This window comes from Sinocyclocheilus rhinocerous, unplaced genomic scaffold, assembly GCF_001515625.1.
Source record: "Sinocyclocheilus rhinocerous isolate Xijiao unplaced genomic scaffold, SAMN03320098_v1.1 scaffold711, whole genome shotgun sequence".
Taxonomy (NCBI): Eukaryota; Metazoa; Chordata; class Actinopteri; order Cypriniformes; family Cyprinidae; genus Sinocyclocheilus; species Sinocyclocheilus rhinocerous.
In genome coordinates, this window is record NW_015641018.1 from 3,009,217 (window position 1) to 3,036,837 (window position 27,621).

General features: G+C 35.5%; 2 protein-coding genes across 3 annotated transcripts in view; one reads left to right on the top strand and one right to left on the bottom strand.

The window, feature by feature from the left end:
* Positions 1 to 626: 626 nt before the first annotated feature.
* On the bottom strand, positions 627 to 19,116 carry LOC107753877 (regulator of telomere elongation helicase 1-like). Its single transcript, XM_016570145.1, has 34 exons — positions 18,674 to 19,116; positions 16,804 to 17,002; positions 16,579 to 16,672; positions 16,082 to 16,163; positions 15,410 to 15,470; positions 15,204 to 15,279; positions 14,951 to 15,035; positions 13,611 to 13,676; positions 12,445 to 12,598; positions 12,243 to 12,281; positions 12,043 to 12,121; positions 11,845 to 11,942; positions 11,707 to 11,762; positions 11,549 to 11,620; positions 10,702 to 10,783; positions 10,338 to 10,470; positions 10,146 to 10,259; positions 8,997 to 9,037; positions 8,808 to 8,893; positions 7,860 to 7,937; positions 7,646 to 7,723; positions 7,413 to 7,559; positions 5,955 to 6,070; positions 5,742 to 5,865; positions 5,476 to 5,644; positions 4,034 to 4,191; positions 3,857 to 3,952; positions 3,586 to 3,597; positions 3,420 to 3,495; positions 3,130 to 3,267; positions 2,912 to 3,022; positions 1,151 to 1,372; positions 930 to 1,052; positions 627 to 829 (listed from the first exon to the last, which is right to left on the bottom strand). The coding sequence occupies exons 1-34, from the start codon at positions 18,773 to 18,775 to the stop codon at positions 774 to 776; spliced, it is 3,423 nt and encodes a 1,140-aa protein (XP_016425631.1). The 5' UTR covers positions 18,776 to 19,116; the 3' UTR covers positions 627 to 773.
* Positions 19,117 to 21,211: 2,095 nt separating this feature from the next.
* The window catches only part of txlng (taxilin gamma), a 10,273-nt gene continuing 3,863 nt past the window's right edge, over positions 21,212 to 27,621 (top strand). The window contains exons 1-7 of one of the 2 annotated variants that reach the window (XM_016570098.1): positions 21,212 to 21,282; positions 22,404 to 22,647; positions 23,076 to 23,167; positions 25,362 to 25,532; positions 25,617 to 25,811; positions 26,641 to 26,760; positions 27,088 to 27,255. In XM_016570098.1, coding sequence (XP_016425584.1) covers positions 21,235 to 21,282; positions 22,404 to 22,647; positions 23,076 to 23,167; positions 25,362 to 25,532; positions 25,617 to 25,811; positions 26,641 to 26,760; positions 27,088 to 27,255 — 1,038 coding nt within the window. In that variant the 5' untranslated portion in view covers positions 21,212 to 21,234. Of the gene's footprint in view, positions 21,283 to 21,319; positions 21,566 to 22,403; positions 22,648 to 23,075; positions 23,168 to 25,361; positions 25,533 to 25,616; positions 25,812 to 26,640; positions 26,761 to 27,087; positions 27,256 to 27,621 lie in introns of those variants that run through there. The other variant, XM_016570099.1, reaches the window with a different exon arrangement.

Consider the following 27,621-nt stretch of genomic DNA (forward strand, 5'->3'; position numbering starts at 1 on the left):
TTTTTGTGTTATTAAATAAAAACAAGAGCATGAATTTAATTTTGTATTCAATATTTTGTATTGAATTCCCACTATACAAATACATGTTGTGCTAAATAAAAATAATAATAATTCCCAGACAGTCCTTTTATTTTGAGTCCATCTACATGTAAAATAGTTGTTGTACGGTTTAAAAAAAAAGAAAGAAAGAAAAGGAAAACCACATTTGTCTTTAATATCTGTTAATCCATATTATATGGCTTTAACTTATTTTTGCTTAACTTATTGCTTGTACATTTGAATTTATTTCTTTTATAAATAACTAGAAGCCTATATTATTTTTAGGAAATAACATTGTATATCCAATCAAGCTTTGTTTATATAACACATTTGGTCTAATATCTTTTCTCAAGAGAATACATTTTAATCATTAAGAATAAAAATATAGTACATAAAAATATAAAATGAAATAAAATAGTGCTACTTAATGGTACAGGGAAGATAAAATGTTCAGATGCCAAATCACTCGCATACTATTTTTCATTTACATTTTTAACATTAATAAAAAAAAGAACTTGAAAAAACACCATTTAAAAGAAGTATAAAGTTCATTTATTTATTACAAACAATTAATGTAAAGTGTTTATTGCCAAAATATAATTACATAAATATCAGTTATGCCATTTTTTCAACATTCTCCTGTTTAAATCTCTTCATGCATGTTATATGTAAAAAAAAAAAAATGAAGATACTGATATCTTAGAGCAGCTTGGAGCAATATATTAGAGCAGCATTCATGAAAAGAAGGATGATATCTTGCTTTGAGTCTTTCCTGCAGATAACTGAGATGCTGCAATGAAAAATAACAATTAAGAACGATTAGCAAATTCATCTACCATCCATCCCTATAGCAGAATACAATATCTACACACAATTATTACAAAGAATACCTTGATTTAGTTGACTTGATCCCATGTCTGAATTCTGGTTCACAACAGAATCATTTCCGGTCAAGGATTTTAACAGCTCACCGAACTGCTTCCTGTGCTGTGGTCGAATGAGCACAGACAACCCTAGACCAGACCCAACAAGTTCAGCCTCTTTCCCAACAGATACCCAGTTTAATAAAAAATGTAAAAGGTTATGATGAATCTAAAAGAAACAGACTAACGTTCTAGTAGAGCGATGTCTTCATCTCTCTCAGTCAATAAACTCACAACAGTTGACACCATCTGTTCATAATTGTTTGATGTTTTATAGGCCTGCAAGGCCAAAAACATCTGACGGGTTTTTTCTGCACCGATGGCCTGTTTAATGTCTGACAGCAGAGAGGAGCACGACAGACCTTCTTTGATGGATGTTTGTGGCTTCTGGACTTCACTTCTCACATTCACTGTAAAATTTCAAAAAACAAGTCGCAAATGTACAAATGTCTGCATCAAGAATAGGGTGGCAATGTCTACCGAAAAGGAGGACACTATGCAGGATTTGAAGCCAGAATAAAAACGGAAAAATTATCCTAAACCAGTAACAAAAAATAAACTTTTCCATTAAGAGATGATATTTACCCCCTTAAATTTATTTCTAGGGACATTTTTAACCTTTATGAGGGCAAATTTTCTAATCTTATTAAATGTATGCATCATCTTTCATGTAAATTCAATAAATTCAGTTAGAATAGCAAGACAGTAGGGCATCAAAATCAACAAAATCTATCTATGTACCACAAAAGTGCATCTGAAGTGACATTTAGATGCATTTACACAGACTGTTTAAAGGGGTCATATGATGCTGCTAAAAAGAACATTATTTTGTGTATTTGGTGTAATGAAATGTGTTTATGCGGTTTAAGGCTCAAAAAACACATTTTCCACATACTGTACATTATTGTTTCTCCTCTATGCCCCGCCTTTCTGAAACGCGTCGATTTTTACAAAACTAATCGGTCTGAAAAGGCGGGCTTGAGAACGGCGCGGCTGGTGGATTCAACTTCGGCTTGCTGCAACCACATGTGACGACCCCGGGCTGGACTCCGCTTCGTTCACGGTGAAAGCCGATCCGGCGATTGACAGCGCGAAGTTGATGTATTTCCTCAGCGACCAGCACAGATCAGCACCAGGCATGACGAAGCGGATATCGTCCAAACCAAAGTAGTTTCTCTTTCACAATGAAACACAGCGCCTTCACGACATGGCGGCGGCGGCAGAGAAAGGAAAAATTGAAATCGCATCATATGACCCCTTTAATGCTGATGCCACTGCAGTTAAAATGCATAAATAATGTTAGGAGATGAATGCGTTAAATATAAAATAAACTGAATACAGAATTATGAAACTTTAAATATGAATCTAAAACCATCAGTAGGTGGCGACAAATCATATTAAGCCAGTCACTGATTCACTCATTCAATCAATTCGTTCAAAATGGCCGATTCGTTTAGAAATTAAGCAAGTGACTCGATTTCGGAACTGCATACTAGCATACTACTCTTACTATTTCTGCCATCAAAGGATAAGCTAAAATAGTGGTGAAGAGTGGTAAACTAGTATGCATTTTTGAATTTAGCAACTGTCTTCATGAATGGCTTATTGAATCACTGACTCACCTGATTTGTTCAAAAACGCTGAATCATACAGATACAAAACACTGTGTTGATCAGAGATGCAATGTTGGCAAAATGGAGCAAAACAGCCATACTGACAATATAACGTATAAAGTGTATGTTGCTTAATTTTAACTTGAACATAACATTTGTTCATTTATTTATAATATAGGCCATTGTATAAAATATAAAACAGTAGTCTTAAAAAGAGGATAAATGAGCGGCTCCAGCATACGGTAATAGACAGACGTGGTGTTTTAAAACTGGACTGATGGCCACCCTATACAAGACCTTTTTAATTGCAGTTAATACCAATAAACTCCAATATACCTCCAATTTTACCATCCCCACCATTGACCAGGTGAGAACCACCTTGGTTCAGCTGTTGACTCGAATTCAGCTGCTCACTGGGTGGATTCACAGGTGACATCTCACTTTTTGCTAGAAAAGGAAAACATAAAACAATGTTATTTATCATTATGGAGAGAGAAAATAAGTTCTAAATGTTTCCTGTAACTGTTACACACTATTTACAAGTCAGATGTTACCTGTGTTCTGCCCGAGAGCCTCTCGCTCCTCTCTGGACAGCGAATGCTCTTGTTTATAGCCACAGCCTTCACCTGTTAACTCCAAACAACGCTCATCGAACTCTTTCTTATGGTGTGGTCGAATAAACTGATAAAGACCTTGAGAAAAAGAAGATGATGCTCTTTATCTGCCCGTTTTGATTCCAGTCACAATCAGAGATCAGTGAAGGGAATTCAAATGTTAGAAGGCATATTAGTTGAACTAGCAGTGGAAATGTAATTGGCTTGAAGGATGTGTCATGATTCCGCACCTCTGAGCAGACAGTGTGTGTTGTGGTCTTGTATGAGCGGTTCAGTCACATTAGAAAGAGTCGACAAGCGACTCGCCTGCAGGGTCAAAGACCAATGAGAGAAAGGGAAAATTAGCAAAAAGATTTGATCACAGTTATTTTACGGCATAAGAATTTTTTTACAGACCTGCACAATGAGCTAAATTGACGAAAGTAGAAAGATTTGACAAACAGATAAAAAGAGATCATGGTGTCACTCAAAACCCTGATCATGATTTATGAGGTAATTTCTTACCATTCATATCTCATTTATTCAGCAAAAAATTCATTTTCTAGGTTATTCACTTCCAATTTCTCTGAGAAATGTGAAATCACTGCCTTCACCACTGAACTGTCGTATGAATTTAAAAGACCTGGAAAAAGGGCGCACAGGTCGCATGTGACTACTTTTATTATACTTGTCCTCTTTTGGACCATTTCCATATACATCCCCATGCACTTTCATTATATGGAAAACAGCTGCTCCGACATTCTGCATTACATCTCATTTTATGCTAAATGGCAGAAAGAAAAGAAAATTGGTTTGGAAAGAGAGCAACGAAATGATTTCTCTAGTGATTTAATTCTTGTCTCACTCTTTCTTCCCCAGCCATGGTGTCTTCCCTCCCTCCCTTGTTGGTTGTGTCATCCAGGGCATCCAGCAGGCTGACTGGTTTCCTTTTACTTGTCATCTCCATCTCATATTGAATGCAAAGTCTGGCCGCTCCATCCCGACCAGAATGCTCTTCTGACTCTAAAACATCAGGATCATTTTAACTGACTCGCACTGAATGCACAAAAGTTTGAAAACATAATGATTTTTAAAATAATTTTAATGAAGTCTCTTATGCTCACCAAGGCTGCAATTATTTGAATAAAATACAGTGAAAACAGTGATATTGTGAAATATTATTACAATTTGAAACAACTATTTTCTATTTTAATATATTTTAAAATGTAATTTATTCCTGTGATGCAAAGCTGAATCTTCAGCATCATTACTCCAGTCTTCAGTGTCACATGATTCTTGGGAGATCATAGTAATATGCTAATTTAGTGCTCAATTATTATTATTGCTCAGTTATTAATAATGGCACTTATGACTATCAATGTTAAAAACCATTTTTTCTGCTTAATATTTAATGAAATCATTTTCAGGATTTTTTTGATGAACAGAAAGTTCATACAGCATTAATTTAAAATAGAATTTTTTGTAACATTATAAATGTTTTTAATGTGACCTTTGATTAATTTAATGCATATTTACAAAACAAAAGCATTAATTTCTATTAAAAACATGCACACAAAGCCCAAACATTTGAATGGAAGTATAATCATGGTTTCGACATATATATTAAGAACCACAACTGTTTTCAGCATTGAAAATAATAATAATAAATGCTTCTTGAGCAGCAAATCAGCATATTAGAATGATTTCTGAAAGATCATATGACACTGAAGACTGGAGTAATGATGATGAAAATTCAGCTTTGCATCACAGGAATCATTTACATTTTAAAATATCTTACAATAGAAAACATTTTATATTTTAATTTATTTTGTAATACTATTTCACAAAATTAGTGTTTTTACTGTATTTTTGAGTACATAAATGCAGCCCTGGTTAGCATAAAAGACTTAATTTAAAACATTTAAAAAACACCATATTTCCAAACTTTTGACAAGTACTGTAACTGACAGCAATTAAATAAAAATCAATGTCAAAACATCCTCCAAATGATCAAATCTGAGGGTTCTGTCTCCGTTCAAAACAGAATTGTCTCCTAGCATTGTCTAATGTTAATGTTTAATTGCTTCAACTGGGCTTTTTTATAAATCACAGTCTCAGAATGTGACCAAATTATAACTCATTGCTTAATTACTTGACTTTTTATCGATTACGGTTTAAAAAAAAATACAGTAGATTCAAGCAGGACATAAACCTCCAAGATGTGAAATATGTCTTAATGAACAGTCATCCAAGAGCCTCAGACCTCATTAAAAAGCCAGAAAAAAGGAGGAATAGAGGTGAGCTCACCTAATTTTCTCCACTTTAGGCTAGGGATGTGTGAGTCTAGTGTTTTGGCCTTTTGAGAGGTGTCACTGAGCCAGACACTCTTAGAAGGACAGCTGGAGCCTGTGTTGAGCGGCCCGGTGTCTGCCTGATTTTTACAGGCCTCTTTTTCTTTCCTAACAGGAACTGGTCTCTGATACACAAATCGACCAAGAAATGTGCATGTCAGCTCTTATTAGTGTAAAAACAGGTTCATGGAACAGGAAAACATGAACAAGAAATGGACTTACAGTTTTTTGCGCCGTCCGAAAGAAATGAGCCGCATCACGGACCATGGTACCAAAGCCATCATAAATCTTAACATACGGCCTCACCCATGAAGGAAGCTGATTACGGGCTTCGGTGCCTGTGAACCTGGAATTATAAACCCAGAACATTAATATCTGCGTACTTGCTCTCCAGTCACACAACAGGGAATTGCAGTTGTAGTAATTAGCACTGACCTGTGATCACAGAGGAAAATAGCTCCGTAGTCTTCTCTGTGCCGGATCACTCTGCCAATGGCTTGATTGACGGCTCGAGAGGCCTGCTGTCTGTACCACTCCTGCCCAGACAGATACTAAACAACCAGACAGACCATAAGAACACACAGCTCTACCTGAACCATACGCAGTTCACTGCAGGTTTTCTTTACACCTTGAATACATGTACATGAGTGTACACACCGTCATCATTATTTTCCAAAAAGTTTTAAAATAAAAATATTACAAATGTACTAAATAATACAATATTCAAATAAAAATATACAAATATTTTAAGGTATTGGTACATTTTTTTTTCACAAACATCGTGAATTATTAATGCATGAACGTGACCCTGGACCACAAAACCAGTCATAAGGGTCAATTTTTCAAAACTGAGATTTATACATCATCTGAAAGCTGGATAAATACGCTTTCCGTTGATGTATGATTTATTAGGATAGGACAATATTTGGCCGAGATACAACTATTTGAAAATCCGGAATCTGAGGGTGCAAAAAATAAATAAAATCAAAATATTGAGAAAATCGCCTATAAAGTTGTCGAAATGAAGTTCTTAGCAATGCATATTACTAATCAAAAATTAAGTTTTGATATATTTACGGTAGGAAATTTACAAAATATCTTCATGGAACATGATCTTTACTTAACATCCTAATGATTTTTGGCATAAAAGAAAAATGGATCATTTTGACCCATACAATGTTTTGTTGGCTATTGCTACAAATATACCCATGCTACTTATGACTGCTTTTGTGCTCCAGGGTCACAAATATTATTTGGGGATTGTATGACATATTTACAACCTGAACTAACCTTTCCATGTCATAAAAGGTCAAAAGGACATATTTTTTTTATAAGAAATAATAATAAATATAATATTCAATAACAAACTACTTTTCAAGAATTTGATCCTTTTACTAAGGAATTTCTCTTCATTATGATATCAGTGATCAATGATATTCATTTACATTATATGTATGAATTATATCTTTAGTGCATTTTTTAATAAATTAATAAATAATTAATTCATATTTTCACTTGTATTAAAACGTTTGGGCTCAAAAGTACAGTAATATTGTGAAATAATATTACAATTTACAAAAATGTTTTCTATATTAATATAGTTTAAGATGTAATGTATTCCTGTGATGTTAAAGCTGAATTTCAGCATCATTACTTCAGTTGTTGTCAGTGTCACATGATCCTTCAGAAATCATTCTGATATGCTGATTTGCATATTACTTTTGGTCAACTTAATGCATGCTTGCTAAATAAGTATTCATTTATAAAATCTAAATCTAAAATAAATGTAAATAATAGGTTTGAACAATTAATTGATTTTTAATTGAATTAAAATTGTAATAAATAAACATGTTAAATTGACAATCTTAATATTAAATCTTGAAGAGCAGGTACCTTCACTCCACTAATTTTATTCTTGCACATCTCGTCCAGATACTGCATTTTTAGCACCACTCTGGGGTCCATCCTGGGGGGGAAGGGAAGCCCAGTGATCGCAACCCCTCGACCGTACGTGTCTGCAAAATCCAACCCTTCGCTTGCCTTGGAAAACAGAAAAAATATGTTGATATTACTGGTCTTGGTTCATAATAAATAATTTTTATTGCATCAGATATTTATAGTCTCACCTTTCCTCTGCATACGGCGAAGAAGCTGCCTCCGCTGGAGTTTGGGTCGTTCACCTTGTCATAATAACCATCAATCACCTGCAAGAGAATCCAATTTCAGAGCGGCACTGACTGACAGCTTGTGCAGATCAAGCTGTGTTAGCATTATGATAGCATCTATATCAACTCATACTGAGTGAACAGTTATTATATGACTGATAGCAATAGCGGTTACCTCTGTAAAAGTGCCTTTACTCCTCGGTTCAACAAACATGGGCTTCACATGCTCAATGCGATCGGCATGTCCATTAGCCTGAGAGAGTGAAGGGAGTGGTGTATAATGACTTAAATGCTACAGTTGGCAAAAAACGAAATCTACATCAATTTTACCCTTAAAAATGGAAACTTGTAAAAAAAAAAAAAAATGCTTGTAAAATAGTCTTTCATTTATTTCACAATAAACAGGGTTTCTGCAGGTTTTATGAAGGTAAATTTAAGACTTTTATAACCTTTTTGAGGCCAAATAAAGCAAATTTAAGGAATAAATTTAATGGAATGTACAGTAATATATCAATATAGCCTCTAAATGTAAATGTCTTGTGTTAACAGTGCTTCATCAAAGTTTGAAAATACAGCTGTCAACATTTCTTCATTACTTTTTAATTCATAGTACTAAAAAAAAAGCTTATGGCTTAAATAGCTTTGCTGCCAATCGTTATTATGCAAATAGCTTTTACTGTACCTTCTGATAGCGCTGCAAAAAATTGACATTCAGTATTTTTGTTTTACTTTTCAGGGCAAATATAAGACAAATGGATCAAAATGACGCAAATTTATGAATAAAACAAGAACAAATATCTGCCAATGGGCTCAGAAAAATCGACTTAATTCAAAGGGAAAACCAGTTTTAATTCCCGATTGATAGATATTTGTTCTCGTTTTAAATATAAACTCGCTTCATTTTGTTCAGTTTCTCAGAAAACAAGACTTCAAATCTTCACTCTACATCTCAAGGGAATGTATCCTGATGTAAGGATATTTGTATTGGAAAACAAAAACACTGCGGAAAATATTTTTGCAGTGCATGAAATATTTAATGGCATGACTTTATGAAATGAAGACTTTCTGAGTCAGCTACAGGTAATTGCAGCTTTATTGCAGACAGACTGAAATACAAGCTCACCCTCCAGAACTCCAGAGTCTTATCCATCACCGGATACGAGGGGAAGAACACCAGCAGTCCATGAGGCACCACCCGTGCCAGATTGACTGCAAAGCCAATGATAATCATTACATTGATAATCATGCTGATCATCAGATTATTACTGATAAGTGATCAGATCAGCTGCTGTTTTGTGCGAGGATCTCTCACCCAGAGTGTTTCCCATGGAAGACATGTTTTCAGGAACGAACCTTCAAAAACCAAAGAGAGCCATGTTCACATACTAAACTGAACCTTTTCACACAAACCAGTCATATGGATTCAGAAGACTTGAAATATAGCAAACATGTCACATGAGCTGCTTTTATGGTGCTTTTACAGCAGTGTTATTTTAGTATCAGTGAGAAACTACTATAGTTTTTATTAATAGTTTGCATTCGTTTTTATTTTTTCTGTTTTTACCTTTTTTAGTTAATGTTTTAGTAATTTTTGTGTTTTTGGCATTTTTATTAGTTTTTTAATGTCCATATATTTTTTATTATTTTTATTTCAGTTTTAGTTTTAGGTATTTTAGTACACCCAGCTAAACCAAACAAAAATGAGAATTTTGTCCGTGAAATTTTTTTAAATATTGGTTTTATTTCAAGTAACAAAAAATGTTTTTTATGGTTTTAGTTAACTATAATAATCCTGTTTTATAGTGCTTCTTTTTTGGTCTTTTTGGGTTTTGACAGCCCATGGTCAATATAAAAATCACATCTCAGATAAGAATAACAGTATCAGATACTATTATAGTTTCTATTAATATTTTGAATCAGTTTTTATTTTTATATTTTACATTTTCATTGTAGTTACAATTTTGGTACCAAATTTTGTTTGTTGTGTGTTTGTCATTTTTAGTAGTTTTATATGTCTATATATTTTTTATTAATATTTCAGTTTTTATTTTAGTACATCAAGTTAAACTAAATTAAGAAATGCTGCCTTGGCAACTAGCTGAAATTAATTTTAGAATTAAAAAGTTTGAGCTAACTACAATAACATTGACATTTAAAATGTAATTTATTCCTGTGATGCAAAGCTGAATTTTCAGCATTACTCCAGTCTTCAGTGTCACATGATCCTTCAGAAATCATTGTAAAATGCAAATTTGCTTCTCAAGAAACATTTCTTATTATTATCATGAAAAGAACAGTATTTGTAATAGAAATCTTTAGTTACTGTAAATCTCTTTCCTGTCATTTTAGATCAATTTAATTAGTCTTTGCTAAATATATGTACTAAATTACTGACCCCAAACTTCTTCAACTTCAGCAGAGGATGTTAATGTGACTGAACAACCCTTGATAAAACACTCACCTCCTGTCAAAGGCTGTGCTCAACTGCACACCGTCTGGACCTTTTTCAATGATACTGACAAAGATCTGATCACGCTGGATGACGTGAGGATTCTCCAAGGATACAGGGAAAGGACTGCAGAAAAATCAGCAGAGAATTAGCACCCAACCCGCATCAACTCAGAGGGGACAGCTAGAGGAGAAGAGCACTAACATTTGCATTTCACAGGTGAAGGATGAGAGCGGCGAGAGGGTTCCACTGGTCAGAATGATGCTGCGTACTCCCTGTCTGAGCAACTCCTGCATGCTGAACCCCGGAGAAAAACACCAGTAGCTCAGCACATTCCCTATAAAATATGCAAACACACTTTCAATCTTTCACAGCTCAGGCATACAGGTTTAACGTGCAAGTTCACTTTTTTCCAGCATTTCTTTGTGGAAGCCGAATGTACGTGCACCAAGGCAACAAACACTTCGAATATTGACGCAATAAACAGGTTTTCCAAAATATCAAATTCCTTTTGAAAACACATTTACTAAACATGAGGCTTCACAGAGACCGAATAAGAGTGTCATACCTTGTTTTTTGGTAGAGGAGGAAGCCCATACATCAGTCACCTGTTTCTTCTTGAAGTTGCTGGTGTCTGGATGAATGTGGACCTGATATGAGACAGATTCAGGAATCAGGAGCAGAGATTGGAAGTGAAAGACAATGACAAGAGGAACTATCATCAGACATATATCAGACAGTACCATCCAATAGTTTGGGATCAGTACAATTATGTTTTTGAAAGAAAACTTATGCTCAACAAGGATCAAACATACAGTAGAAAATGTAATACTGTGAAATATCATTACACTTTAAGATGACTATTTTCTATTTTAATATATTTTCAAATATAATATATTCTTGTGATGCAAAGCTGAATTTTCAGCATCATTACTCCAGTCTTCAGTGTCACATGATCCTTCAGAAATCATTCTAATATGCTGATTTGCTGCTCAAGAAACATTTATGATTATTACCAATAGTGAAAACAGTTTTGCTGCTTAATATTTTTGTGGATTTTTTTATCCTGGATTTTATCCATTATTCGAAATAGAAATCTTTTGTAACATTCTAAATGTCTTTACTATTACTTTTGATCAATTTAGTGCATCCTTGCCGAAAAAAGTATTAATTTCTTTCCAAAAAGATGGATGGAATGGGATGGATGCATGATGGAATTTCCCATTAAAACTCAGGACAAAACCACAACTTGAACTGGCCTTAGTTTTAAAAACAGCAACAGTTCCACTCTTAAAATAATCAGAGATATAAATGTACCATTGGACTTGACTGGAGAAAACCTAAAACCTGATGCGCTCAGACAACTTCATGTACTGATGAAGACGGCATGAATATGAAAATCAACTGGAGCAAACCTTAAACTCCTTCATGCTGTTTCCCATCTGTGATTTCTTGCTGCCCTCTGGAGGTTCAGCCCCAAACACCAGCTTAATAAGGATAAAGAAACAAACACAATAAATATAGGGAAAAAATACAGAAAACAGACAACTGATCTCTTTAACATGCTCCTGACCTGGATTATATCCGCCACTTTCTGTAGTCCACTAGTGTTCAGAAAGACACCAGGCCCTGCAAAAAATGACATATGTGCATCAAAGCTGCACTAATAAACAGCAAACGTCAATTATATTGAGGATTTGTAAAGACTCACTCCCTGCTAAATATCCTGTGATCTGCTCCATGGCTTCCACCACAGCTGTTTTAGTATCAGAGTTCACATGAGCTGTTTGAAAAAGCTCATATATGAAACTTTAAGAGAGGAAGAGACAGAATATTAGCTGTTGTGTATTTTTTACTGTCAATATATCAAGGTCACGGATACACATTCGCAGCACTGAACTCCACTGACCTGCCGGGTTTGGTGATTCCTTGACTATTTGCTGGCATCTCAAAACCGTTAATGGAAGATTCCAGATCCATCAAAACTTCTGTAAGATTATTAAGTTGTGCGTTGAGGAAAATGTTTTTCTTTATACTGAAAAATGGATTCCAAACAACTCCTTAAGCATAATACTGTACTACAATATTAACTTTTAAAATGCAACCTACGTTTTATTTTTGCAATTGTGGTAATATCCAGTTTCAATCCTGCAAAATAATACATTGGATAAAAACAAGGGAGTGTGTGTGAGTATATATAAAATGTATACATACATAAATAATTTTATATAATATTTAAAATATAAACAACATTTTTAATAGGAAAAAAAATTTAAAAAGCAAACAAAAATCTTGACAAATATAAACTAACCAGAGTTCAGCGATTCCACATTAAAATCTTCAGCAGAATCTGCTTTGCTGATGTCTGAGGCTTGTTCCTGCAGCAGTCGATCCACGGCCTCAATGGCAGAAATCAGGTCGTAAGGGGTGAGGTCAAACGAGGTGGACTCTTCACACATCTTCTCCTGATAATGTAGACAAACAGTAGAATAGAAATATAAAAAAAACAAGAACACAGAACTGCATAATTTCACATGCTGAATGACTTTGAGGTCTCAAAAAACATTAAAGGGATAGTTCACCCAAAAATGAAAATTAGCCTGTTATTTACTCACCCTCAAGCCATCCTAGGTGTATATGACTTTCTTCTTTCAGACGAATCCAATCAGAGTTATATTAAAAATTGTCCTGGCACTTCTAAGCTCTATCATTGCAGTGGGCGGGTGTTTCTGTTCAACAGTCCAAAACAAGTTAAATAAAGTGCGCACATCCATAATAAAATGTGCCTCACACAGCTCCGGGGGTTGAATAAAGGCCTCCTGTAGCAAATCCATGCGTTTTTGTAAGAAAAATATTCATATTTTAGGATGTCGGCATTGCGTGATTAGTGACGAACGCAGAGAGAGAACAAAACAAAACGCCGGTCATGAATTAGAAGCACAAAACGAGTATTTGTAAATAAAAATGTCGGCGGATTTCGATATAAGCCAAGAGGAGACTGGTTTTCCTTTGCTAAAGTAAGGAACTTTGCTTCCTTTGCGCCTGTAAACAAACTCGTTAGACTAGCATATCTCAGAGGCACGCACGACGCATTCGTCCTACGTCATCCGCCGGAACGCTTCCGCATACGACAGTCAGCAGAAGTGAGAGAAAAGTGTTTATTACGTTTGAAATATGGATATTTTTCTTACAAAAACGCATGGAATGGCTACAGGAGGCCTTTTTTCACGCCCCGGAGCCGTGTGAGGGACATTTTATTATGGAAGCGCACGCTTTATTTAACGTGTTTTGGACTGTTAAAGAGAAACACCCACCCACTACAATAATAACGCTTGGAATAGCCAGGACAATTTTTAATATAACTCTGATTGGATTCGTCTGAAAGAAGAAAGTCATATACACCTACGATGGCTCGAGGGTGAGTAAAACACAGGCTAATTTAAATTTTTAGGTGGACTAACCCTTTAAGATACTTACAACATTATGAGCCTCATCAAAAATAACCACAGCTCCTTTCAGCTCTATGTTGTGTGCTCTTCGACTCTGTGAATCAACAAAAATCAATTTAGAATAAAATCAAACAGATCTATCCCAGAAAAACACACAACAAATAAATGAAGTTCTAAACGTAGGTTCAGGAGGAGCCTAATCATTCAGTCCTGTCAATCATCACGAGCCTACAGTATATAAGCAGCAGTCATTGCGCCGTCCCAGTGACAATTCTTACAGCACCCCTCCACCTCCCCATCTCCTCCTCTAATTCTGTCATACTCCCTCTATGAAGTGCCGTAATGGGGGGTTGAACTCTGAGCTCAAGCTTCGGGTTCGGGTTCCTGCCTCCATCGAAGACAGAAAGCCAAGTTTGTTTACCATTAACCATCAGGACTGGAAGGACAGGCGAACTCGTGGAGAAATATATAATGATAAAGGTACTATAACTGTTAAACTTTGGGGTCAGTAGGATTTTTTTCCCCAAAGAAATAAATATTTTTATTCAACAAGGATGCATTAAATTGACCAAAAGTGACAAAGACTTTCAAAAGGTTAAAAAAGATTTATTTTTCCAAATAAATGCTGCTCTTTTCTATTAATTAAAGAATGAAAATGAAAATGATGAAAGAACTAAAAAAATGTATCCAGAAAAATATTAAGCAGCTAAAACTGTTTTCAATAGTTATAATAAATGTTTCTTGAGCAGCAAATCAGCATATTAGAATAATTTCTGAAGGATCATGTAACACTGAAGACTGGAGTAATGATGCTGAAGATTGAGCTTCAACATCACAAGAATAAACAGAGTTCATTTAAAAAAAAATATTACTGTATTTTCAATCAATTAAAGGGTTAGTTCACGCAAAAATGAAAATTCTGTCTTTAATTACTCACCCTCATGTCGTTCCAAACCTGTAAGACCTTCGTTCATCTTCGGAACACAAATTAAGATATTTCTGATGAAATCTGAGCGCTCTCTGACCCTCCCATAGACAGCAATGTTCCCAGGTCCAGAAACGTAGCAAGGAGATCGGTAAAATAGTCCATGTAACATCAGGGGTTAAACCGTAATTTTACGAAGCTACGCGAATACTTTTTGTGCGCAAAGAAAACAATAATAACATAATTTATGTTCAGCATGCGCACACTGTCTACTGAACGTAAACAGCGCTGATTACGTTCAGGGTACTCTCCAAAATGGCGGAAGACGGTAACTCGGGGAGAAGAAGCAGTCTTGGTTAGTATAAGAGACTTTCTTCAAAACCATTAAAAAAATGAACAGTAGTGTATTTAAAGTGATGATATCGGCAGGATAAATGTCTCACCTTTGGGTCAAGCAGGTAGTTGTATGGCATGAAGATGACATCAGCGTGTTGTTTAAGTGCGTGTGACAGGTAGTATGGACACACTCTACAGGAACAAACAATCTGATCAATGTCACTATTTACAAACACTCAAAAAGAAAATACTCACACTGGAAACATGTCAGATGCTGCATCAGCAGATTTAAGATGTTTTAAACACACCCATTTCTTTCAGTGCTGCAGTCAAGCCATGAAACAGCATGCAGTGTCTCACCTTTGCTTTTTGCCTGTTTTTACAAGATCTTCCACATCCAGAATAGAATTCATGATTTCTTTGTCAGTGCTTTTCTCTAAAAAGGAACAAAACAAAAAGAAGCATTCAACAGTTTCTATTTATAAGCAGATTCACAAATTAACAATCAAAACCATTATAACTAACACAAAGCTCTACTGGTATGTCACCAATTTTAGTCTTCATACCATCAACACTGTTGTAAAAGACACAGGAGCGAGACGATACTTTTGCTCTGCACATGTGAACCTTGAAATAAGACATAATGCTTTCATTAATATGGTGCTGAGATATATATATATACAGTGGGTACGGAAAGTATTCAGACCCCCTTAAATTTTTCACTCTTTGTTATATTGCAGCCATTTGGTAAAATCATTTAAGTTAATTTTTTTTCCTCATTAATGTACACACAGCACCCCATATTGACAGAAAAACACAGAATTGTTGACATTTTTGCAGATTTATTAAAAAAGAAAAACTGAAATATCTGAATACTTAGGACCATGTGATATTTTAGTTTTTCTTTTTTAATAAATCTGCAAAAATGTCAACAATTCTGTGTTTTTCTGTCAATATGGGGTGCTGTGTGTACATTAATGAGGAAAAAAAATTAACTTAAATGATTTTAGCAAATGGCTGCAATATAACAAAGAGTGAAAAATTTAAGGGGGTCTGAATACTTTCCGTACCCACTGTATGTGTGTGTATACACACATATACACACACTACTAAAAACACAGAAAATGCAAAAAAATTACCAAAATTAAAATGGAAAATACAAAAATAAAAACTGATTTTAAATATTTTTAAAGCCTATTATAGTATCTCACTTATACTAAAATAACAGTGGATCATACCTTAACGTGGCTACTTTCTTGACGCATCACTTCCTGGTTTATGCAGAGCTGTTCTCTTGATCCCAAAACACACATCTTTGGCCTGCAATCAAGAACAATACAATCTGTTATTGAAAAATGAAAATGAAATAATTTTTAATCAGCAAGAATGCTTAAATGTTTCTTGAACAGCAAATCAGCATATCAGAATGATTTCTGAAGGATAACATGACGCTGAAGATTGGAGTAATGATGTTGAAAATTCAACATTGTATCACATTAATAAATTACATTTTAAAATATATTCAAATAGAAAAAAGTTATTTTAAATTGTAATAATTTCACAATATTACTGTATTTTTATTAAAACAGTAGTGTATGTATTACCAGAAAATGTTGAAAACCCTTTTAGCAGTATATAATGTTTTCCATTATATGTTTTCATATTCTAAATGTGATAATAAATGGCTGACTGCACAATATCCTTTGAATGTGTGATATTAATTCAGATAGCTGACCTGTATGATGTGTTCTTCAGTTCACTGATGACTTGTGTCAGCTGTGAATGGGTCCTGGATGCATATATGATCTTGGGGATGTCTGTGTAATAAGCTAAAATATTAAGGAAAGACAAAACTCACGATTATGACACTTGTGTTTTGAAGTACAACTCCTAACGCTGTCCAGCATGTAAACTGTCAAAGGAAATTAGTTTATAAGTCATATCAGTGTAAGGACAATACTTGGAGTGTCTCCGTCGGTGGCTGCTGTTCCCCATGATGACATCGGTCTGTCGGGGAAGAGCTCCGCACCTCCCATTCTCTCTGCTATCTTGCGGGCAGAGATGGTGTCTTTGAAGTGCTCTCTCCACCCCAGCGCTGAACACAGCAGACAGAGCGTTTTACCTGTGCCAGTGGGACTTTCAAGAACTCCATTCACTTTCTGAAAGAGTACAAGGGCATGTCATACCATTAATAGGCAATGAATGGAACAATGTGACCTTACAGGAAGACTTTAAAACCTTTATTGCATTAGATTAAATTGTACTGTCTTCATATTATACATGAATCAAAGGGTAAGTAAAACAAAAATGTCATTCCACCTGCAGCAGAATGTCATTCAGAGACATTTACAATGATATTTTACCTCTAATGGGAAAAAAAGTTATTTAACTTTACGAAAACAAAAAGTGGCAGACTTTTCTCTTTGTTAAGAAGACTATAATGTGATGTTGTACAATTTCAACTCTGTTCTATCTTTAAAGCCCCTTAACCCATGTGCATAATTCATTTTGGTTTGTGTTAATGCAAACAGCATAAAATGTGTATTTTTATTGGAATTCTAATATTTCATATTTTACACTTACTCAGGATCTACCATTCAATCGGCAGTATTTAATCCTAGTGCCACTGAAGCATAAAGTATGCATTCTTTGTTAATAGGCTTTCAATATTTTGGAAAGGCTACAACATATTTACTTTTTTTTTTTTTTACTATTTTCCACCTGATGAAACCATTTTCTCAGGTTCTCTGGCCTATAAAGAATAGCCTCACTTTTTACCTGTTTTCTGCTTCTGCTGGGAGAAAAAACTATTAATTTATGTAATTATAATTCTGTGGATGCCGGAGTGTGGTTTGTATGTGTCTACTGAGAAAAGTGTGTATGAATTGTAGTTTTTTTATTTTTTTATTTTTTATAAATCTGACACTGCACAAAAATAATAATGCATTAAAATACATGTTGTTGCTAATCACTAACATATACACAGCTGTAATAATCCAAAAGAAAATCTGCTTAGCATTTAGTATGACAACAATGCCATTATGTAAACAAACTGCCATTTACCAGGTCAAAATATTGAAAAGAAATGATTTTTTGTTAGTTATGATCAAGACGAATGTTGGTAACAAGATCCATATCAAAGCGGGAAAACAAAATACTAATATATTTTTATGATATATATATATAATAGATATTTTTATCCTCTAAGGACCTCTGTGTAAATTTTTAAACTGACGCATGGGGGTTAATCTTAAAGTAGTTGGCAAGTCAAAGCAAAGGGTATTTCAATGTCTATCAAGACTGTAAATGTAGCTGGGGTTGTATACACTATATGGACAAAACAAAAGTAAAGTGTTCTAATGAACGGGTTTGACTACTTTAGTCATTTCCATGAGTACAAATCTTGATGTTAAAGCTTATAATGATATTCTGGGGAATTGTGATTCTAATTTTATAGCAACAGTTTGGACAGGACCCTTTTCTATTCTAGTCATTGGTGTTTGGTGATGAGTTTTTGGCTCAATGTCTGCATTTAAAGTCACACCAGAGGTGTTCAGCTGGGTTTCTGCAGAACAGTCAAGTTCTTCCACACTGACTGAATCAATCATTTCTTTTTTAACCTTGCCTTATACACAGAGGCATTGTCATGTTAAAATAGAAAAGGGTCTTGTCCAAACTGTTGCTATAAAATTAGAAGCACACAATTCCCCAGAATATCATTATATGCTTGAACATTAAGATTTGTACTCCTGGAAATTACTAAAGTAGTCAAACCTGTTCATTAGAAGGGGGTGTCCCAATAATTTTGTCTATGTAGTGTACGTTCTTACATTCTGCAGGCACTCGATGACTTTGCTCATGTAGTCCTCCTGGCACGGGTATGGAGTGAAGGGAAAGTCCACAGTGACTCCTCTGAGCTTAATAAGAGGCATTTTCCTCCAAAACACACTGATCACATGTAAAGAGCTGCACCAAGCACTATAATAGTCGCCCACTCTTAACTGTAACCCCAGAGACAAGCACAATCCCTTAACAACGCTCGAAGAAATAATTCATTCTGGTCGGCTGGGGTACAATGGAACACAACAACATGAAATTAATGCACTAAATTGACATCTTAACAAAGTAACAACTCCAGGAACGCGCCATTTATTTTTCTTCTTCTTCTTCTTCTTTTCCGCTTTACATGTAGGAACGCGCCATTTATTTTTCTTCTTCTTCTTCTTCTTTTCCGCTTTACATGTAGACTCGGGCCGATCTCAGTGTGATGCTGCCTCCTGCAGGCCGCGCTGGAGAAGCGCAGCCAATAACTCACAATAGTGCCTCTGTACAAAACGCGATAATCCAATTAATATTAGAAGATGTAACTTAATATAGCCTTCATTTAAATAAAAAAGTATTAAAAAAATTATGGTAATGTTACTGTAATTGTTTGGGTGCTGTGTTGTTTACACATTGAACCACATTTGAACACATGATTATTTTTCAAAATTTCTCATAACAACTAAAAATGAAGAAATTGGTATATATAAAGAAACATGTGGCCATAAAAATATGACTTCTTAAAAAATGAAATTATTTAGCATCTAGTAAAATAAAAACGGGAAAAAATCACTTAATCTGGGATAACATTATGATAAATATTAACAAAGAAAAAAATTTATAACAATAATTCTCCATTCAAATTCCATTTGGCTGTTATCATGTGTATGGTATTTTTAAAATCCATAAACCAACTAGAAGAGGGTTTATTCAGAATGTTTTCATGTTTGTAAGTGGTTGGTTGTTGCTATTGTTAAATAAAAGACAATTTAGACAATTTTAAGGGATCAGAAAAGAAAAGAAAAATGGAATTCAAATAGTGGGGGAAAAAATGCATTGCAATGTTTACAGAAACATCTGTTACTAGATTTAACAAAGTGACAAAAACATGTGCGTGTGAAACTAGTCTACACTCCCACCATAAACATTGCCAGAAAATATGAAGTGTTGCTTCCTTCCCAGCATTGTAAGGCAGAGGCGTCTTCTGCAGTGCATACAATTAGTTTGATTTGAAAGCAAAGAAGGGTTTCTCATCACCAGTGCCCAGATCAAACCAATTTAATGCTGTTTCCTGCATTTGGCTGAAATGTTTTCTATATACTTCCCTGTATTCAGGTCTGAATATTCTGGATCACTTCTCTCTTTCTGAGCTCTCGGGCTCTTGAGTGTCTAGTGTCCCCATAAGAGCTTCATGGGAGCGAGGTGGCTGTCCGCTCCTAAGCAGCAACTAAAGGACTTTGTGAAGACCACAGTGACAGAACAAAAACTGGACCTCATTTGAACAGAGTTAATACGGAATTCAAACACAAGATTTGTTTCAATTTTAAAAATCTCTGCCCAGGGTTAATAATAGATGCTATTTTCGTAACGATTTACTGTATGTAAAAGTAACCAGTGTTGGGGGTAACGCATTACAAGTAACGCGAGTTACGCAATCAGATTACTTTTTTCAAGTAACTAGTAAAGTAACGCATTACTTTTTAATTTACAAGAGAATATCTGAGTTAATTTTTCAAATAAGTAACGCAAGTTACTTTTTTTTTCCAATTTATTGATTGACAGCTCTCCTGTCCCCATGTTGAGAGAAATCAGAAGATGTTACTGTAGTTCAAAATAAATATGAATATGAATTAATTCATCTCACTCACAAAAAAATGTTAAACAACACAAATATCCTTTATGTATTTATTCCCATTCTATTAACCAATGTCTTTGCTTCTGACCTTCGATTATCCATTTCAACCATATTAATAAGCAAAAATTACTCTAGACAAACATTTGTTTGTCTTTTTTTATTGCTGAAGTGTGTTGAAATGTCTTCTTCTGCATTCTACTGTACGGACGTAAATGTACTTTCCCTTCAGCCTGAGGCTTATTCATTTCACTTTTGGTGTGAAAAGGCTTTAATATTTGCCAAAAATATAACTTTTTTATTTTAAAAACAAACAAGCAAGCCCTGTCGAGATTTTAAAAGTAACGCAAAAGTAACGTAACGCACTACTTTCCATAAAAAGTAACTAAGTACCATAATTGGTTACTTTTTTATGGAGTAACGCAATATTGTAATACATTACTTCCCCAACACTGAAAGTAACATTTATTTATATACACACATAATAAAAGGATTATAGGCTACCTGAAGAGTAACGTGTGCGATTTAATCCTAAAGCATGTCGAAATAAAACGACAATTTAATTAATAGCAGAAACAGTGCATTTTTATAGTTAAAAATAAAATTACAAAGCATTTGAATACATAATAAATATGTTTGACTTGAGTTTTATAATTTGCAGCCTCCGGTTTTTCAGGCAGATGCTACTCTTTTCACTTCTCGGTGTTGCGTCACAACATGGCGACGCGCTCAGACGCCAGGCACGAAAACACTGAAAACACACAGGTAACGTTACTGTACCTCAACCTGCTCGCTGTTGAACATTTCTTTTAAATATAACATCATTAACACATCTAACGCCACGGAAGACTTGTTATACACCCACGAAGGGAACCTGTCGCCGTAAAGGCGTGTTATTTACGAAGGAAGTAGCTTTAGCCCGCTAAGCAACTTACAAGCGCACTTCAACTCTCTTTATCCAAATATCAAGGCTAAACATCGGGATCTACAACCCGTTTTAGATTTACATGTGATCTGTTTTATTTCTAGCGCTGACATAAAAGTGAGGGTAAGGATTTTGAAATAGATGATAAAAGTGTTAAATACACGTGTATGTGTGTGTTGAACAGGGTGAATGCGGGGTTAGCCCGAGGTTTACAGCTTTATCACTTTACAGACTTCACGACAAGATGATTTTTGGGCTTACTATTTTATCTGAGCTGTGATATGCTTCATAAATAGCCCCTTTAAACTTTTAACCCCGGGAAACTGATCAATATGAGGCTCATTTGTGGGTTTAATTTATCATGTGATTAAACATAAGAATTATTTCGCGTTATATACGTCTGTCAGGAAACTAAGTATGCTTGGATATATATTTTAGTTATTCCATATTGATACGTTTGTAGTGTATACTGTAATTGGTCAGTGCTGACGCATTTACTTTTGCACAGATTATTAGTTGACACGTGCTTTGAATAAACACCTCAGTGGTCTCATTTTTTCATGTCTTAACCCGTTCCCTCTCACTCATTTGCTCTTGTTGATTTTAATGCAGCTCTCTGACTGTGCCTCTAAACTTTGTGAGCTTCGTGCCTAGACAGCATTTTAAACGTGTATGGTGCCCAAAAATGCTGCCTAGGTAGAGAGCTCGCTGGGATTTGAGACGCAGCCTCTGTTTGGCGTGTGGCTGCTCTTAATGCAGCACGTGCTCAGTTCTGTCTTTCCGTGTATAGTGAGTTTTCTGTGTTTGCAGTAAATATCTAGAATTAGAGCTGGTGTCGTTGTATTGGTTATGACACATGCCACCTAAATGCAGGGTTTAATGTCAGTGTCAAAACTACACAGACTCAGCTTGGATAACTTAAACTCGTCTCCTTTGACGGTTTTTGTGTTTGCATCATCAGGGCACTGAAGTCATGGAGGAAATCATCGGGGTCTGTGGTCTAGAAGCCAGAGGACTTGTTGAAGGGAGCAGTTCACCTCCGGATGTTGAGACCCCATCCCAGGATAATGTGGAGGATTTTGCGGGGCTGGTGAGCAGTGAGGAGGAGAGAGGGGAGACGCCAGGAAGGGAGGATAGGAACCCTGACCCCCTCGATGGGGAGTTGGACCCTAATGCTGAGAAAACCAAGGACCAAAAAGCATTTGGTTAGTGTTCGCCATTCAAGGAATGTGTCGGGTTCAATATAAGAAATAAACAGAGCCCTGTATTCAAGAGATAGTCATACAAAAAAAGAACTTTCGGTCATCATTTACTCACGCTCAAGATGTTCCAAACCTGTATGAGTTTTTTTTCCTTCGGCTGAACACAGAAGAAGATATTTTGAAGAATGTGGGTAACCAAACAGTTTCTGGTCCCCATTGACTTCCATAGTATTTTCTTCCATACTATGGAAGTCAGCGGGGACCAACAACTGTTCGGTTTAGGAATCAAGTTTGAGGGTGAGTAAATAACAACAGAATTTTCTTTTTTGGGTGAACAATCCCTTTGTGTTTTTTTTTTTTACATTGTGATAGGATGACTCGTTTGTCAGCAACAAGTTATTCTATGCATAATTCTTCTTTTGTTGTCGTAGGCAAAGAGGTTTTGTTGCTGATGCAGGCGCTTCATACTTTAGCCACCCCAGAAGAAAAACTCGCTGCCCTTTGTAAGAAATATGCAGACCTGGTATGTATTTGAGGCTAGAGAAATGACATTGAACAACAATTGATATTACACTTTATACTTAATGTTCTTACAGAGAGAGTTCACAAAAAAATTGCAATCCAAGCTTGTATGATTTATATGGAGAATTTACTCCAAGCTACTCTTTTTCCATACAAAGTATTATACAACTCCTGTGGTATGAAATACTGATAGTCATGCACTGAAATGAATTAATCTGTTGCGTAATTTTTAAGTGAACAATATAGGCAGCTAATATATATCGGGAAAAGTAAGTATGCTTGAATAAATATTTGAATGAATTCATATTTATAAGTTTGTGGTGTATACTGTAATGATCAGTGTTTACATCTAAAATTTCTTCGGTAACAAACTGCCTCTTGCAATTTCACTTGAAATAATTTGACATTCTCTTGTAGCATGATTTTTGCTCCGCTTTGCTGATGTTTACCCCTTGTGGCTTGTCCATATTGTGTACACGAATCAGTTAAAACGTCTCATCAGAGAAGCGTTAATTAAATGTCACTGTTTCACTTTAGGGGTGTGCGATATATATCGTCTGCGATAATATCGTAATTGTTGTTTTAACGATGTGCGATTTGACATTATCGAGTATTTTGCAAAAAACTTTCAAAACACCGCTACAGAGTGCACGCACACATTACGTGAAGTCTAGACTAGTGCGCGCGCGCATTTAGAGAGCTGACGATCCAGTCTATTACAATACATTTAGAATGATCACAAATTCAAGACATGGGGGCAGAAAATGTATATATTTATACCACTTCAGATAGCCTAGTTAATCAATTTCACACGAAGAGTGCCGTTTTTTTCTCCCAAAATGACAATGATTACAAATGTGATATTGTTTTTTTTACAACAGTTCAATAAACAAGAAGTTCATTAAGAGACTTGCGCTTTAGACACCATATTTCCTGTTTTTGCGCTATTTCGACAACAAAAAATAACTCCAAAAACAACCACAGCGCTGTTTTGCATCTCTAAGCAACATGACGCTGTTTTGTTCGTGAGTGAATTTGGTTCAATCGCTTTGACTCACTTATTAACAGTGACTTGCTGCCACTTACTGGTGGTTTTAATTTCACATTCAGAGTATCTTTTATTATTTAAATAATTTCAAATATCAGTATTCAAAAGATAATGGACACTTTTAGAAAAAAAAAAAGGCTTTATAAAGGTCAAAATGCCCATAAAATATAAAAATCAGTCAAAACTTATTGGAAAAGATTTATTTCTATCAGTGTGAACTGACCACTGCACAGAATATAAAGAATATCAAGTCAGCTGTCCACGGCAGTCCTTAACATACCAGCACAATAACACACTCAGCAAAATATCGTCTAATTATCGTTATCGATAAAATCCCAGAAAATATCGAGATATTATTTTTTGTTAATATCGCACACCCCTAGTTTCACTTGGAGCTGCACGATGAATCGTGTTTTAATCGTGATGACGAATTCTGCTGCTGTTGATTTATTTAGCATAATCATCTGCGATATTTGCCCACTGGTTATTTATCCAGAAAATGTTTAATTGTAATTTGGCATTTTTGTTATTTTGCATTGGTAACAAGCCTCCACAAACTTTTAATGTTTGCAGGTTTTATTTTTTATTTTTTTTTGCATGAATCGATACATTTTCTGCCCAGTGGTTTACTTCATCTTCCCAACCTGGCAACATGTTCACTGTATATTATGGAAAAATATATTATATTGTCATAGCACTTGCGTATCGTTTCCTCATTTGTAAGTCTCTTTGGATAAAAGCGTCTGCTTAATGACTAAATGGAAATGGAAAAAACGCTGATGAGCTGAAAAACATTTAAGTTGGAGTTTAGCGATCTCTATTGAGATATTCTACTCAAATAGGTGTAATACAGCCAGTTTGTTTACGTTTGCGCGGTTTTCTGCGACTAAATCTGCAAGCAAACTATGTGAGTTGAAGTTCTTTTGATTTGTGCTTATGTGAAAGTGCAGTAATGTTGATGAAATGTAAAAAAAAATACAATTAAATAACATTAATTACAATAATTGTTTAGCTATTATTGTGCAAACCCTAGTTTTGGTCTGATTTTGGCCCTCCGAAACCAAAAAAATATTATTTTTTTTGTTATTTCAGCAGGGGATATTTCAGTGCATCACTAAATACTAATGTGTCATTCTTCCTGGGACAGCTGGAGGAGAGTCGCAGCATGCAAAAGCAGGTGAAAGTGTTGCAGAAGAAGCAGAACCAGGTGCTTAAAGAGAAGATCCACCTGCAGAGCGAGCACAGCAAGGCCGTCCTGGCACGCAGCAAACTGGAGAGTCTTTGCAGGGAACTTCAGCGCCATAACAAGACCTTAAAGGTAAAGCCACCGTAGCTCATGCACATCCGGGATCTGATTTGAAGATTTGGCCTTAGTTTAACCAGGTAACTGTTGTGATGGCAGGAGGAGAATGCTCAGAGGTCCAGGGAGTACGAAGAGCAGCGCAAGGAGGCGACGCTGCACTTCCAGATGACACTCAACGAGATTGAGGCCCAGATGGAGCAGCACAACTTGCACAACAGCAAGCTGCGGCAGGAGAACGTGGAGCTGGCTGAGAAACTCAAGAAGCTCATCGAGCAGTACGAGCTCCGGGAGGAGGTGAGGCAACATCTGTCCAATATGCAAACTGGCTGTTATGCTCCGGTTGAGTTCTTCAAGCCTTCAGAGAATTGTGAGGTGCAGAGATTTAGTTTGTTGTATACTCTGTAAACATCGAGATTATATACGATTTTTTGTAGTCATGGTAGACAAGACTATTTCTGCTGTTTCATTACATGGTTTTGCATTTTATTTGCTTAATTCTAAATGTGTTCCTCAGGCATGCAGGGTATTTTGCATGTTGAGCTCATTTTATATGTGCAACCTCAAATGAAACCATTATGACTAATCACATGACTATATGCATACGTACACTACTGGTCAAAAGTTTGGAATAACTTCTATTTTGAATATATTTTAAAATATAATAAATCCCTGTGACGCAAAGCTGAATTTTCAGCATCATTACGCCAGTCTTCAGTGTCACATGATCCTTCAGAAATCATTCTAATATGCTGATTTGCGGATCAAGAAACATTTCATATTATTATCAATGTTGAAAACAGTTGTGCTGCTTCATTTTTTTTTCTTTTTCAGCAAAGGTGCATTACACTGTTCAAAAGTTACATTTGTAATGTTACAAAAGATTTTTTTTTATTCCAAGTAATGAAAGTATTTTCTATGGTTTTAGTTAACTATAATAACAGCAGCATAACACGCTGTTTTTGTACAGCTACAATAATTGGAAGTGAATGACACTGGAAGCCTCACACATTAAAGTTAAAATTGACAAGCTAAAAGTTAAAAATAAGGTTAAGGAAATGTTGCAATTTTCCAAGCAATTGCTCTTTTGAAGAATACTGTGAACATGACATTTATCTTTACCCAGCACATTGACAAGGTGTTCAAACACAAGGAACTGCAACAGCAGCTGGTGGACGCTAAACTCCAGAGGACGGCTGAGCTGATACGAGAGGTGGAGGAGAAACAGCAAAGAGAAAGAGAGTTTGTGAGTATCCTTGTCACAATCCTAATCCTGTTTCTGAGCCTGTTACTAATCCTGAAGGATTGGCACCTGCAACCAAGCAGATCTATAATATGTGGATTAAGCATTCCCATTTATCACAATGGAATGGAAGTTGCTTGCTGGTGTGAGACCTTCTGAAGTATGAGATTTGAAATCTGCCATCTTTGCTCATTGGCACTCAGTTCTGCAGCAAGCTTGATTTGAGCCAATCACCTGTGCTGTAAATGCCATGTGACTAATCGCTCCTGGAGCTGCAGGAAAATGATGTTACCTGAAAATTCCAAAAGTTGATCTGTGTTCTCTGTTCAGCTCCTGAAGGACGCGACTGAGTCCAGACATAAATGTGAGCTGATGAAGGAGCAGGAGCATCAGTTAAAGCAGCAGCTCACTCTGTACATGGACAAGTTTGAGGAGTTTCAGACCACCCTCTCCAAGAGCAACGAGGTCTTCACCACTTTCCGACAGGAGATGGAGAAAGTGAGTGTGCAGGAAGTGTGTTCAACAGAAGTCTCTCGTGCTCACCAAGGCTGCATTTATTTGAGCAAAAATAGAGTAATATTGTGAAATATTATTACAATTTAAAATAACTGTTTTCCATTTTAATACACTTTACATTTACATTTAGGCATTTAGAAGACGCTTTTATCCAAACCGACTTACAAATGAGGACAATGGAAGCAATCAGAATCAACAAAAGAGCAATGATATGGTATATAAGTGCTATAACAAGTCTCAGTTAGCTTAACGCAGTACACTTTTTTTTGTAAATTATATAATAAATAAAAGGAAAACAAATAGAATACAAAAAGATTAGAAAAGCTAGTGTTAGTTTTTTTTTTTTTT

What these genes read in the sequence shown, in the direction of transcription:
- LOC107753877 (XM_016570145.1), bottom strand. Translation starts at nt 18,775, where the DNA reads ATGCCTCTTATTAAGCTCAGAGGAGTCACTGTGGACTTTCCCTTCACT. An exon ending in TCATCGAGTGCCTGCAGAAT is followed by an intron (nt 17,003 to 18,673) that starts GTAAGAACGTAC and finishes GTACTCTTTCAG; the next exon opens with AAAGTGAATGGAGTTCTTGA. An exon ending in ATAAAATTAGTGGAGTGAAG is followed by an intron (nt 6,071 to 7,412) that starts GTACCTGCTCTT and finishes CTGGTTGTTTAG; the next exon opens with TATCTGTCTGGGCAGGAGTG.